Source organism: Lissotriton helveticus, chromosome 7 (genome assembly GCF_964261635.1).
Source record: "Lissotriton helveticus chromosome 7, aLisHel1.1, whole genome shotgun sequence".
Lineage (NCBI taxonomy): Eukaryota > Metazoa > Chordata > Amphibia > Caudata > Salamandridae > Lissotriton > Lissotriton helveticus.
This window is the reverse complement of record NC_136068.1, coordinates 1,547,814,291-1,547,827,136: the sequence shown is the minus strand read 5'-3', so window position 1 is coordinate 1,547,827,136 and position 12,846 is coordinate 1,547,814,291. Positions and strand designations below refer to the sequence as shown.

The 12,846-nt window shown below is 48.6% G+C and overlaps 1 protein-coding gene across 1 annotated transcript in view; it reads left to right on the top strand.

Annotated features, from left to right (window-relative positions):
* EPS8L1 (EPS8 signaling adaptor L1) overlaps positions 1–12,846 on the top strand; it is a 235,521-nt gene that overhangs the window by 144,199 nt on the left and 78,476 nt on the right. Inside the window, exons 4-5 of the mRNA XM_078655013.1 lie at positions 3,990–4,048; positions 4,898–5,059. Coding sequence (XP_078511139.1) covers positions 3,990–4,048; positions 4,898–5,059 — 221 coding nt within the window. The remainder of the gene's footprint in view (positions 1–3,989; positions 4,049–4,897; positions 5,060–12,846) is intronic.

Genomic DNA, 12,846 nt, shown 5'->3' with positions numbered 1-12,846 from the left:
TTGTTACCATCATTTTTCTGGTGGTAATTGGAAATGCAAAACTTGTAGCGGTTGCCAACATGGGGCCGTATTATGTGTAGGGCCCATGTGGCACAACATGCGTGTGGACTTGCTTTGTGCCCTCTAACGGCACTATGGTATTACAGAAGAGGCCGCAGATATAGTGCGACCCCTACTGTAATACTGACAGCACTGCCCCACATGTCAGCGCTATCTTGAGAAGGCGTTCCCTCATTTGCATGGAGGTGTGGTCCCATATAAATGAGGGAATTATTGCTCTGTGTCCGCACCCTGCTGATGGTTCTGGTGCAGAGGCAAAAAGGTCCTTAGGAGGGGCCCTCACAGCGTGGGACATTGTTAGTGCGCTGCCTGAAGGAAGCCCTCTGGAGGTTTGAAAAGGGGTCCTATGTACACCAGCCCCAGACATCCACCTGCTTGCAGGTGCAGTCATTCACTGCACCCGCCGCAGGGGGATCTCTGTTTTTTTTTTAAAGTTCAGGTTGCTACCATCTGTGCTGTAAAACACGGAGCAGCCTGTAAGCAGATGCTCCATCTTTCACTGAAGCTGAGAAGAGGCAGCACATTCATGTTAATAGAGCACTCTGTCCTGCATGGGGGTGTCTGGGGGGTCCTTGAGATCCCCTTGCCCAGCTTCATATGGGTGCCCTCAATCAAGGGTGCACTGTCAGTGCGCTTCATTATGCCCTCTTTGCATCTAAGCTGCACCCATAATATGACATGAATGCAGAGGCAAAGTGTTTCCCTCATTTACTTGCGGCCACGCCTCCATGGAAATTAGGGAAGGTGCACTAACGATAGCACCAGTGCTGTATATGTACTGCCGCTATCCGCATTACAGAATGAGTGGGATCACCATCTGCGGGCCCTTACGAAATACTACAGTGACCATGGGCACAAAAAACAGGCACCCAAACCCATTGTGCCCCCAAGGCACTGTCTGTCATACAGGCTCTGGTGCAGACCCAGACAGTGTTCCTGTTCTGTAATCTGGGGCACTGATTGGTAACTGAAGGGAACACTAAGGTAAATGTTATTTGCGCTGGCTCTTTTCATTACCCAATTCCTCTGAATGCGTTTAAATGACTCCATGAGCATTGATTGCTCTTTTCTGACTGGAGATGTGCCTGACTCTATCCAATGTGCAGTGATTATGGCCTCAAACCACTGCTTCTAATCTAATGTTACCAACTATCATCCAATTTCTAACTTGTCATAACTAAAGCTAATGAAGCAGGCAGTAATGGGCGGTTTTATTTTATGCAGTTTTTATGTCGCTATCATGAATTGTTTCGAGAGCATGAGAGTGCTTCACATGTGCAGCCGATTACATTACACAAGCCCAGGTTTTTGGCCCTAGAGAGATTAAGTGATTTGTACTGAATCGCAGGATGTTGAGTTGACACCACTTCCAAGATCGGCCACTCTGACCTTTAGGCCACATTTCCTCCCTTGCAATCTTTATTTTCTGAGTGAATACTTTACTTTACTGCAGAAGCCAGTTTCGCAACAAGAAAAGGGCCCGATTCACAGAACAAACAAGACAAAATCCTAAACTTACTACTTTTGGTATTCACTGAATGCATTTAGTAGTAGTAAGGTTAGGATTTTGTCTTAAATTTGACTTAAGACAAACTTAAGACAAACTTAAGACAGACTTAAGACAGATTTAAGACAGACTTAAGACAAACTTAAGACAGACTTGAGACAGACTTAAGACAAATTCCTAATTTAAGTCTATCTTAAGTCTGTCTTAAGTCAAATTTAAGACAAAATCCTAACTTTACTACTACTAAATGCCTTCTGTGAATACCAACAGTAGTAAGTTTAGGATTTTGTCTTAAGTTACTTCTGTGAATTGGGCTCAGAGTTACTGAATGGGCCATTATTGCGACACTGGATGATCTGACAATAGAGTATAATAGCAACCATATTGCTGCACTTAAAGGACCTGTCCTAGGACATCTCAGAACTCACCATGCTCATTCACTACTTGCAGAAGCTAGGACAGCTCTGGGTAGGACAGCCAATTGGATTAGAATATTTATAGCAGGGACTGCAGACAGCGAGTGTGCACCCATTTCTTTCATCTTCACACTGGCCTACCAATGATGATGTCCCTCAGGATGCCACCCTATCACAACTGACCCTAACAGCTTTTTAATGATGCTTCCATACCACAATTTTGTTCCCACTTTCTTTTGCCCTTCTTAGGCAAAATATGTTCAGAATTCTCCTTGTGACTCTTGGCAATCAATACATGTGTCACAATTATAAAAAAAATAAGTCAAGCTAGAATGAAAAGAATCTTATGGCAGTCTGACATCTGGCCCGGTGCTCATTTGCTGCTTCTTTTGCAGCACAGACGAACAGTCTATGAACCCACCCCCTGAAGACTGGACCTCTTCAGATCTGACTGTTTTAGACCTGGTGTTGTCCAGGCTTGACTATGCTAAGATTGATTATTTGGATACCCCTCAATATCTTTTGCACTTACTACAGAATGCCTCTCTCTGGGTGCACTGGTGCTTCAGACTCTTACATTGATATACTGGCTCCGTTACTAGTGTGCAATGTAGCACTTTCTTTCAAATTTCTTTGCCTCCTGCACAGGGTAATTTAAAATCACGGCACGCCTTTTCGTCAAACCAGACCTTTGTAGTCTGCAACTTTTCGTTTGGTTTAGTCTCCTAATTCAGGACTGTACATGCTGATTGTTTCCAGTTAGGCCACCAGACAATTAAATTCATTTTCCAATCACAATAATAACCATGACCACCTAACCTTCAATGGATTACCCATTGCCCATATTTCCTCAACTTTATCCTGTTATTTTCATGTGATTGTGCACTGACATATATTCTCCATCTAGCACCAAAAGAGCACATTAATTCCAAATGTTGTTTAACACATCAATTTAACTCCGAAGCAACACATCCTGCATTTGCAGTCTACATTTATTCATCATTTTTTAGATATGTTATTATTTTCACATAAAGTGTATGAATTCTATTAACCCATGTATGAGCTTTACTGGCCAGTATTAGAATCATGAAGAAATAAATACCATTATATGGATTACTCATTGCACTGAATTCTGATTGTGAACTGTACGTGCAACCGTCTGGGATCCTGGGTCCCAGTTATGTAATACAGTTGTAAGTGAGCTATCTGAACTCATAAGTATTGAAATATAAAGTTATTGCTAGCAAGAGAGGAGCTGCTTATTTTTCCTTTTCCACTCTGTGTCATCCATGTGTTTGAAGAGAGCTTAGGCTGACCAGTTATCTTTCATAGTAGTTGACCACACTGGCATTTGTTCTTTTAATCTTGCCAAATCATTGTGGATGGTATTGAAATATTCCATATCCTGCTTTCTCTTATTTCTTCAACACTGGTTATTTGATTGCATTTCTTGCTTCTAGGTGGCTACCCTTTTCCCCAGAACTTAATACAAAATGCTTGTATTTCCCCTCTGTAAATTGTTTTGCAAGGACTCGTGGAAATGTCCTTGAGGTGTATCTGATACACAGAAGTGGACTGATGGGGAAGGAAAATAGAAGAGTATGACTTACTCTCTGAAATGTCAGGAAGGTCGGGACACAGTCAGTTACACTTGATTGAACCTGTCCCAAATCTGATACCCTCTCAAAGTAGTTTCCAATTCAAACGTAAGCCAGTCTGACTCCAGCTCTACCCCAGTGCTAAAATGTACTGTCATTTTGAACAACCACGATTCCTTAGCCTTTTTGCTACTTCAGAAATATTAAGTCTGATTCATTTCTTAACAGTCTCTGTATATTGGCAAGTAACTGGAACATGTCCTTGATCATAGTTTATGATTGCCCATTTTCTAGTGTAAAAGTGTTCTGTAAATAAAACTGGATTAAAAAAAACACTAGAACAAAGGCTCAGACTGTCCACTAAGTAGAATGTTTTTTATGTTGTTTCTCCTCTCCCTTCTGTTGCAGAGCAAAGGAAGAAGTACTCTAACTTCATCATGGCGGATATCTCACAGTACAATGTGAATGTAAGTTTTGTTGAGTGTGTTTGTCAATGTTGAGTGAGAGTCCATATTGTTGAGTATCTACTGCCATTGCTCTGACCAAGCAGAGCCCCACACTACACAAACCTGCTCCAGCTGGGCTTACGAATATAGAGAGAGTTTTTTTTTTCAGTAAAGGCTGTGGCAAATTGTCATAGGGCAAACTGGGAGATTTTCCAACCGGGAAAGCCTAGTTGGACTGAGGTGATTGGGTTAGTAGTAGCTCTGCGACTTCCAATGTGTAATTTACTCTGCCCAACTCAGCTGGCCTCTTGGGAATGCTCCAAAGTTGCTGTCCGTCTACTTCCACACATTCATAATACCTGGAATACACCTATTCCATGTCTTCTCTTAGAGTCTTCTCCGAGGAACTGTTATCAGTTGGGTATAATCTACAGCAAGTCAGTGGAATAAGTTGACATGGTGCCCCTACTGCTCTTCTATGTCCAGTAAACCCCCTCTCTGGGGCACAAGATGGGTGGTAGAAACTGTGTGTTAGGGGATGTGACTCTAGAATCTGGTCATTCTTTAAGCTAATTTTTCTCGTAAATCCTCCTAGCCTGTTGGAGTAGTCTGCGCCACTTGTGGGACACTGCTTCTAAATACAATTCCTTTAAATTGATTCATTGGAGCATGTGGGCAAAAGAAGAGGGGGTAGTTTCTTGTAAACTGCTGATTCTCCAAGAGCCCTCTGACCTAAGATGGGGAGGCGGGCTCTCGGATTTCCACGGTCAGCATAAGAGCTTTGGGGGGGGGGGAGGGGGGCTGCATGCAGCACATATCTTTTCAGCCGACATCTGATCTTATTTTGATTGTGGCTTCATTTTACTGCAGCACCTGGTCACCTTCACCATTGATGAAGACGATGATGTCCACACAGTGGAGGATGCCATTCGCAAACTGGTGAATATGGACTCTAAAGGCAAGATCTGGGTGCAGGAGATGCTTCTGCAGGTGAACACCTCCTCGGTGAAGCTGCTCGACGTGGAGTCCAAGGTACTGTAGCCATGCACTAGCCATGTCAGTGTACCATGTCATGGTATTTGGTATGCGGTATGAAGTGCTACTCCCACAAATGCACTTTACGCAATATCTTCTGGCTGACACTGAATACTCATCGTCTGACAGCATTCCTCCATCGGTTACTCAAACTTATTTATTGACTCTGTGATCCAACGTCAAAGATTAAACTACCTGATTATGCCTCCCCATGATTAAAGGCTCACCTCCCTGGCACGCCTCCGCCTTGGCTGAAGGCTCACCCACTTGACACCACCACCTGATAACTGAAGACTCACCCATCTGATACTACCTTCTCATTCACTCGCCCACTTGCCACTCCAGTCCATGAACAATAATTCACCCACCCGACACAGAAGACGCATGACTGGAACTCGCCCGCTGACACTGCTGTGCCATGACATAAGACTCGCCCACCTGGCACAATTGAGCATACTGTCACAGGAATTATTTCATGTTGTATTTATTTTCTCTGATTTAGCTTGCATCAGGAAATTATTGTTAAGACCTATTTGTTTATAACAAACTAATAACACCCTTTCAGAAGCCATTACTTTGATATATATGCCTAATTTTGTAAATATTTGTTGCAGACCATAGATTTCTTTTTATTGAAATCTGATTTATTATTTCCTACGTAGCTGCCTACATATTTATGACACATACAATGTTATTGATATCCATATAAACAAATAACATCCTAGTGGATCAGCGAGTACACTTTTGGCTTTACTTGAGAGAACATAGTTCATAGTGGAGCATGCATGGCAGAATTAGGTGGCTCAGGTAAGAGAAAGAACTTCGCCACAGAGACATATTTCCACAAGTGGTTAACAACAACTGGTGCAGCGCTTGAAGTTATACCATAGACACTATTTACCGTGGACGCTTCCAGTAACACCGAGAGAGGTAAGAGTAATGAAATAAAGGGGTGGTGTGATTAGGTAGTGGGGAAACGTCTACAATGATATGGTATGCTTCACTCTGTGAGTTTAGCCCTTCGTGGTAGTAAAGCGTCTTCAAAGAGCTGCAAGGAGGGAGAGGGCGGCAGTGTTCCAGTTTAGACAAACCATACATGTGTAGATTTAGTATCAGAGTGTGTGATGCGGCTGGTTAAGAGCTCCATCATCATGGTCTGCCAGACGCGGTGGTATATATATATGATCAAGCTCCTTCGTGGAGTGAAACGCGTCATGGAAGACACTTGTCTTAAAATGCCAGAATAGAATTTTGCACTGCTTGCACATTGATATTCTGTGTCAGTCCGTGATTCCAAAGGAAAATATGAAGAGGTCTGCACCTGAAAGCTTTCCGCCGAGTATCAGGCGGTCAGGAACTATATATATATATAGTATTGTTTTGTAATTGCATTCATATAGCACTTACTACCCCTGACGAGGCATCGAAATGTTTTTTTGGCAAGTAGCACGCTACTCCGGAACCCATAAAGGATTAGTGTTGAGTTAGTATAGTGAAATATGAAAGTAATTTGAGTGGTAGATAGATTAGTCAGTTATTTGGATTCAGACAGATTGCAGAGGGATAGAAGAGGGAAAATGGTTTGCATTTATATGGCGCTTGTTGCCCCTGATAGGGTGTTAAGGCACTTTTTTCTGCGAGTAGCACGCTACTCCGGAACCCATAAAGGATTAATGGTGAATTAGTATAGTGAAATATGAAAGTAATTTGAATGGTGGATATTAATCAGCTATTTGGATTGAGAAGGATAGCGGAGGGATAGAAGAGGGAAAAGGTTTGCATTTATATAGCGCTTGTTACCCCTGATGGGGTGAAGTAGCGCTTCTTTTTTGGGCGAGTAGCACGGTACTCCGGAACCCATTAAAGGATTAGTGTTGAATTAGTATAGTGAAATATAAAAGTAATATATATATATATATATATATATATATATATATATATATATCCAACATAGTTGCCTGTAAAGAAGAAGGGGAGCCTCACACAAGGATAACTTGTTCGCCACATTTATTCTGTGCAGACAGCAGCGCGTGAAAACCTGTACTTGCAGTCTAATGAAGTCCTCGCCTGACGCGTTTCCTGCTCAAAAGCACTTCCTCAGAGGCATTGGACAATGTTCAGTATAGCACGGCCATTTTTCAGTACCACATTTAACTTCATGAAGTCACGCCCCTTGGAGGGGCGCGGCCACCCCAGTGGCCTGATGGTACTTGTGGTACTGTTATTTCGCTAGTGCGCTGTCGTGACTATACAGATTGTGTTCAAATGATCCCAAGTGGGTGATGCAGCCAGGTTAAACATCACGCCGTTGAATTCACTCCGCATAGAATCGGCATCCTTGCTCCATTGCAGAGGCGTCATGTGGCGTCTCAGCAGGAGGGCTGTACACAGCCCCAGGGCCCCTCTCCGCGGCTCAGGCTTGCTGCAATAAATCCAACATAGTTGCCTGTAAAGAAGAAGGGGAGCCTCACACAAGGATAACTTGTTCGCCACGTTTATTCTGTGCAGACAGCAGTGCGTGAAAACCTGTACTTGCAGTCTAATGAAGTCCTCGCCTGACGCGTTTCCTGCTCAAAAGCACTTCCTCAGAGGCATTGGACAATGTTCAGTATAGCACGGCCATTTTTCAGTACCACATTTAACTTCATGAAGTCACGCCCCTTGGAGGGGCGCGGCCACCCCAGTGGCCTGATGGTACTTGTGGTACTGTTATTTCGCTAGTGCGCTGTCGTGACTATACAGATTGTGTTCAAATGATCCCAAGTGGGTGATGCAGCCAGGTTAATCATCACGCCGTTGAATTCACTCCGCATAGAATCGGCATCCTTGCTCCATTGCAGAGGCGTCATGTGGCGTCTCAGCAGGAGGGCTGTACACAGCCCCAGGGCCCCTCTCCGCGGCTCAGGCTTGCCGCAATAAATCCAACATAGTTGCCTGTAAAGAAGAAGGGGAGCCTCACACAAGGATAACTTGTTCGCCACGTTTATTCTGTGCAGACAGCAGCGCGTGAAAACCTGTACTTGCAGTCTAATGAAGTCCTCGCCTGACGCGTTTCCTGCTCAAAAGCACTTCCTCAGAGGCATTGGACAATGTACAGTATAGCACGGCCATTTTTCAGTACCACATTTAACTTCATGTAGTCACGCCCCTTGGAGGGGCGCGGCCACCCCAGTGGCCTGATGGTACTTGTGGTACTGTTATTTCGCTAGTGCGCTGTCGTGACTATACAGATTGTGTTCAAATGATCCCAAGTGGGTGATGCAGCCAGGTTAAACATCACGCCGTTGAATTCACTCCGCATAGAATCGGCATCCTTGCTCCATTGCAGAGGCGTCATGTTGCGTCTCAGCAGGAGGGCTGTACACAGCCCCAGGGCCCCTCTCCGCGGCTGAGGCTTGCTGCAATAAATCCAACATAGTTATCTGTAAAGAAGAAGGGGAGCCTCACACAAGGATAACTTGTTCGCCACGTTTATTCTGTGCAGACAGCAGTGCGTGAAAACCTGTACTTGCAGTCTAATGAAGTCCTCGCCTGACGCGTTTCCTGCTCAAAAGCACTTCCTCAGAGGCATTGGACAATGTTCAGTATAGCACGGCCATTTTTCAGTACCACATTTAACTTCATGAAATCACGCCCCTTGGAGGGGCGCGGCCACCCCAGTGGCCTGATGGTACTTGTGGTACTGTTATTTCGCTAGTGCGCTGTCGTGACTATACAGATTGTGTTCAAATGATCCCAAGTGGGTGATGCAGCCAGGTTAAACATCACGCCGTTGAATTCACTCCGCATAGAATCGGCATCCTTGCTCCATTGCAGAGGCGTCATGTGGCGTCTCAGCAGGAGGGATGTACACAGCCCCGGGGCCCCTCTCCGCGGCTCAGGCTTGCTGCAATAAATCCAACATAGTTGCCTGTAAAGAAGATGGGGAGCCTCACACAAGGATAACTTGTTCGCCACGTTTATTCTGTGCAGACAGCAGCGCGTGAAAACCTGTACTTGCAGTCTAATGAAGTCCTCGCCTGACGCGTTTCCTGCTCAAAAGCACTTCCTCAGAGGCATTGGACAATGTTCAGTATAGCACGGCCATTTTTCAGTACCACATTTAACTTCATGAAGTCACGCCCCTTGGGGGGCGTGGCTTGAGCGCCGATGGAGCGGGCGGCGTGAGCCGATAGCTCCGCGCTCGATCCCACAAAACTCCTGAAAATCGGAGGTTTTGGTGGCCGCCGACGACCGACGTTGGGTCGGAATTCCTGCGCGACACCCCGCGCCTACGAGTGCCTCCTTGCAGGGCCGGAGGCCTGTGTTCTGCCTCGCGGACCGAGGGAGCGGAAAGAGGAGTCCCCAAGATGGCGGCGTTCACGGTCGGCCGGGACCGCTTGCACTGCCGTGCGCCGGGGCGGTGAAGACCACCCGCCTCGGGGAGGAACAGCTGTGCTGCACAGGCGCCCAGGCTCAGGCAGCTCCTGAAGGGTCTTTACTGATGGGCCGCGGATCGGCGGTTGGCAGACCCCGTTGCCTGGCGCAAAATGGCGGCGGTCTGAGGCACCGGAGTGGGAGAAGACCGTGATCGCGGTCCGGTAAGGAGCGGAGACTGGGCGCGGCACACAGGCACTGGCAGGGATGACCCTGGAGCTCCTCGGTGGCGCCTCAGCGGCGGGCGCCGACAGGACATCAGGCAGGGAGCGGCCGGATACTGTGGCGCTAGGCACGCAGAGGGCCCTCCGATGCAGGTGCAGTGCGAGGACTATTGAGCTGGGAGCACTGTCTGGGAGCGAGATAGGAGGACAGGTTGTGGCGTTGGTTGCGCGACCCCCTGCTGGTGCACTGCCTAACTGACCGGGGCAGTAATATGACTATGGAGCCTGGCAGCCTCATCAGGAGCATGGCGGAAGGCGCTGCAGACCTGTAGCCCGCTGGTGTACTCTGGGGGTGCGTGTGCGCAGCCGACTGCGGAGACGACGAAGGGCTGCGTTGTGCCCGGAGGACAGAGCTCTGGGGAGGCGATCCCTGGCGGCGGCGGAGGTGCAGTGTATACGCCCTGAGGCCCACCTTCGGAAGCGCAGTGACGGCTAGAATCCATGAGAGCGGGGGACCACGCTGGGGGTGCCCGAGACGACCTGGCTGGAGGAGGGTCCACGGGGTCGCAGAGGCCACGACCCCGGCCCACCACGACATCCTACAGAACGAATTGACGGCGCTCTTCTTGGGACAGCAGCGAGACCGTTTCTTCACGGCACAAACACTGCCTGTTCTGGGCACCGAGTGGACACGGGCTTGGTGAAGCATTTCCTGGGAGGTGCTGAGAGATCGTTGTTGCCTAGCTGCGCCTGGTCGTGGCGGAAGGTGTCCACGGGCAGCTCCGTAGGGGGTGTTCAGGCAAGAATGAAACCAAACACCGCAGACGCGGACGGCGCGGCACGGGGTACTGCTCCGGAAGGTGCTGAGAAAATGGAGGGCTCGGAGCCGGAAACGCACCTGAACAGGCGCCTAGATCAGATTCTCGAGGCCATTGCGGCAACCAAAGACTCCCTACATAACGATATCGCCCAGGTCGCGACGGGATTGGGCCTCCTGAAGGCTGATCATTCGAAGCTGGTGGACAGGGTGAAGGACACTGAACTGGTAGTGCGAGATCTGAAACCTGCGGTCGTGACTATTGAGCGGAAACTGGAGGATGCGCTGCAGAGACTGACTACGTTGGAGAAGAGAGCGGAGGACGCGGAAAGCAGGAACCGACGCAACAATGTCAGGGTAGTTGGCCTGCCGGAGAAAATTGAGGGGCAGGATATGATTTCCTACCTGGAATCCTGGTTCAGGACTCAAGTTGCTCCTGAGGGTCTTTCCTCCTTCTTTACTCTTGAACGGGCGCACAGGGTTCCGGCTGCGCCGCCATTGTTGGGACGTCCGCCTAGGCCTGTGGTGGCACGTGTCCTCCACTACAAGGACAGGAACCTATTGATCCAAAATGCGAGCTCCAAGGGGCCCTTCAAGGTGGAGAACAGTTCGGTCACAATATTCCCGGACTATACTCAGGATATTCAGCGTCGCAGGGCATCGTACCTGGCGGTAAAAAAAGAACTGAGATCGGAAGGGATTCAATACTCACTGCTATTCCCGGCCAAGCTACGGATCATCCTTGATGGCACGACGCAGTTCTTTCTGTCGCCTGACGACGCTTGGTCTTGGCTTGAATCCTACAGGGCGGGAACAGACCGAAGAGATAGGCCGGCAGATGGTAGGCCCAAACAGGTGAGGGTGCGCCAATCCCAACGCATCCGCAGGAGACACAGAGCACAGCAGGCCCTGCTGCGGGCGCAATTGGCGGCGGACAAGCAGGGAGCGCTGGCGGCAACGGCGGCGATCACCGGGTCGCAGGTGGAGAGCCAGAGCGGCGACCTGGGGTCGGACGACGACAAAGAACAATCTGGGACTGAACTGTCTGAGGCGGATAGTACTTCGGGACCGGAGGTGACGCCTCGCACTGCGGATGATCTGTGATGGGCGGGATCCCGGAGGTGCACGATGGCCTGGAGTCGCTTACTGGAGAGACAGGACTGTGTGGTACCCTTTTGATTACTGCTGTTGTCGTGTGCCACTGGATGGGATCATGGAGCGGGGAGCGGAGGCGGGAGCTGCCGCCTATCGGCGAGTTGCCGTGTTCCTCTTTGCCCTTAAGGCAACCTGTAGTGACTACTGCAGGATAGACTTGTTTACATGATAATTGAGGTTTGGATGGGGACTGATGCGAGACTATTGGTTCCTGTTCTGGGGGTTTGGGTGTTGGGTGTTTAGCGGGATGTTGGGGGGGTGGGTGTGGTTGCAGCTGGTGTGAGCTGGAGAAACATGGGGGAGATTGAGTTGAGGGAGGTTGCCAATGGGAGTCGTACCTGACCTAAAGTGCATCACTTGGAATGTTAGGGGGCTGCACACTATGTCCAGACGTTATAAAGTGCATGCATATCTAGTGAGACATGGGATTCAGATTGCAATGCTTCAAGAGACCCATCTTACCAAGTCAGAATGTGCAGCGCTGCAGCGACGCTGGCGGGGGCAGGTCTTTGGCACAACGTACTCGGCATATGCGAGAGGGGTGCTGATTTGGGTGAGGGCAGGGACTCCTTTCCAGGTTGTGGCCCAAATTACTGATCCGGAGGGTAGATATGTGGGTGTGAGAGGGAGGCTATATGGCAGGGAGGTGGTGCTCTGCTGCATTTACGCGCCTAATGTGGACCAGCCTCGATTTTTTGATGCCTTATCAGGTGTCCTGGCGCAGTATTTGGCGGGTCCGATTCTACTGGGAGGCGACTTTAACTCCATTTCGGATACCTCCCTGGATAGGTCCCATCCACCGCTTGCTGAGTCTTTGGTGCGTAGGGTGGCACGGCGGAGAACGGAATGGCAGACTGAATGGGGGCTGATTGATGTATGGCGAGCGCAGCACCCGGATGAAAGGGATTATTCCTATTTTTCCGCGCTCCATGAACTGCATGTCCGGATTGACACTATCCTATGTGACTCTGCTATCGCCAACCTGGCATCTAGTACATAATACTTAGCTAGAACCATATCTGATCATAATCCCCAGTTGCTATCCCTCCATTGGCAGCAGACAAGAACAGCGATTCCCAACTGGCGGTTGAACCCGGAAACACTGGAAGATCAGGTATTCCGGACCGAGGTGCGGAAGGGAGTGGAGACGTACTTTGCAGTTAATGAGGGATCGGCTTCATCCAGGGGCTTGGAATGGGATGCATTTAAAGTGGTGGCGAGAGGCCTGTGTA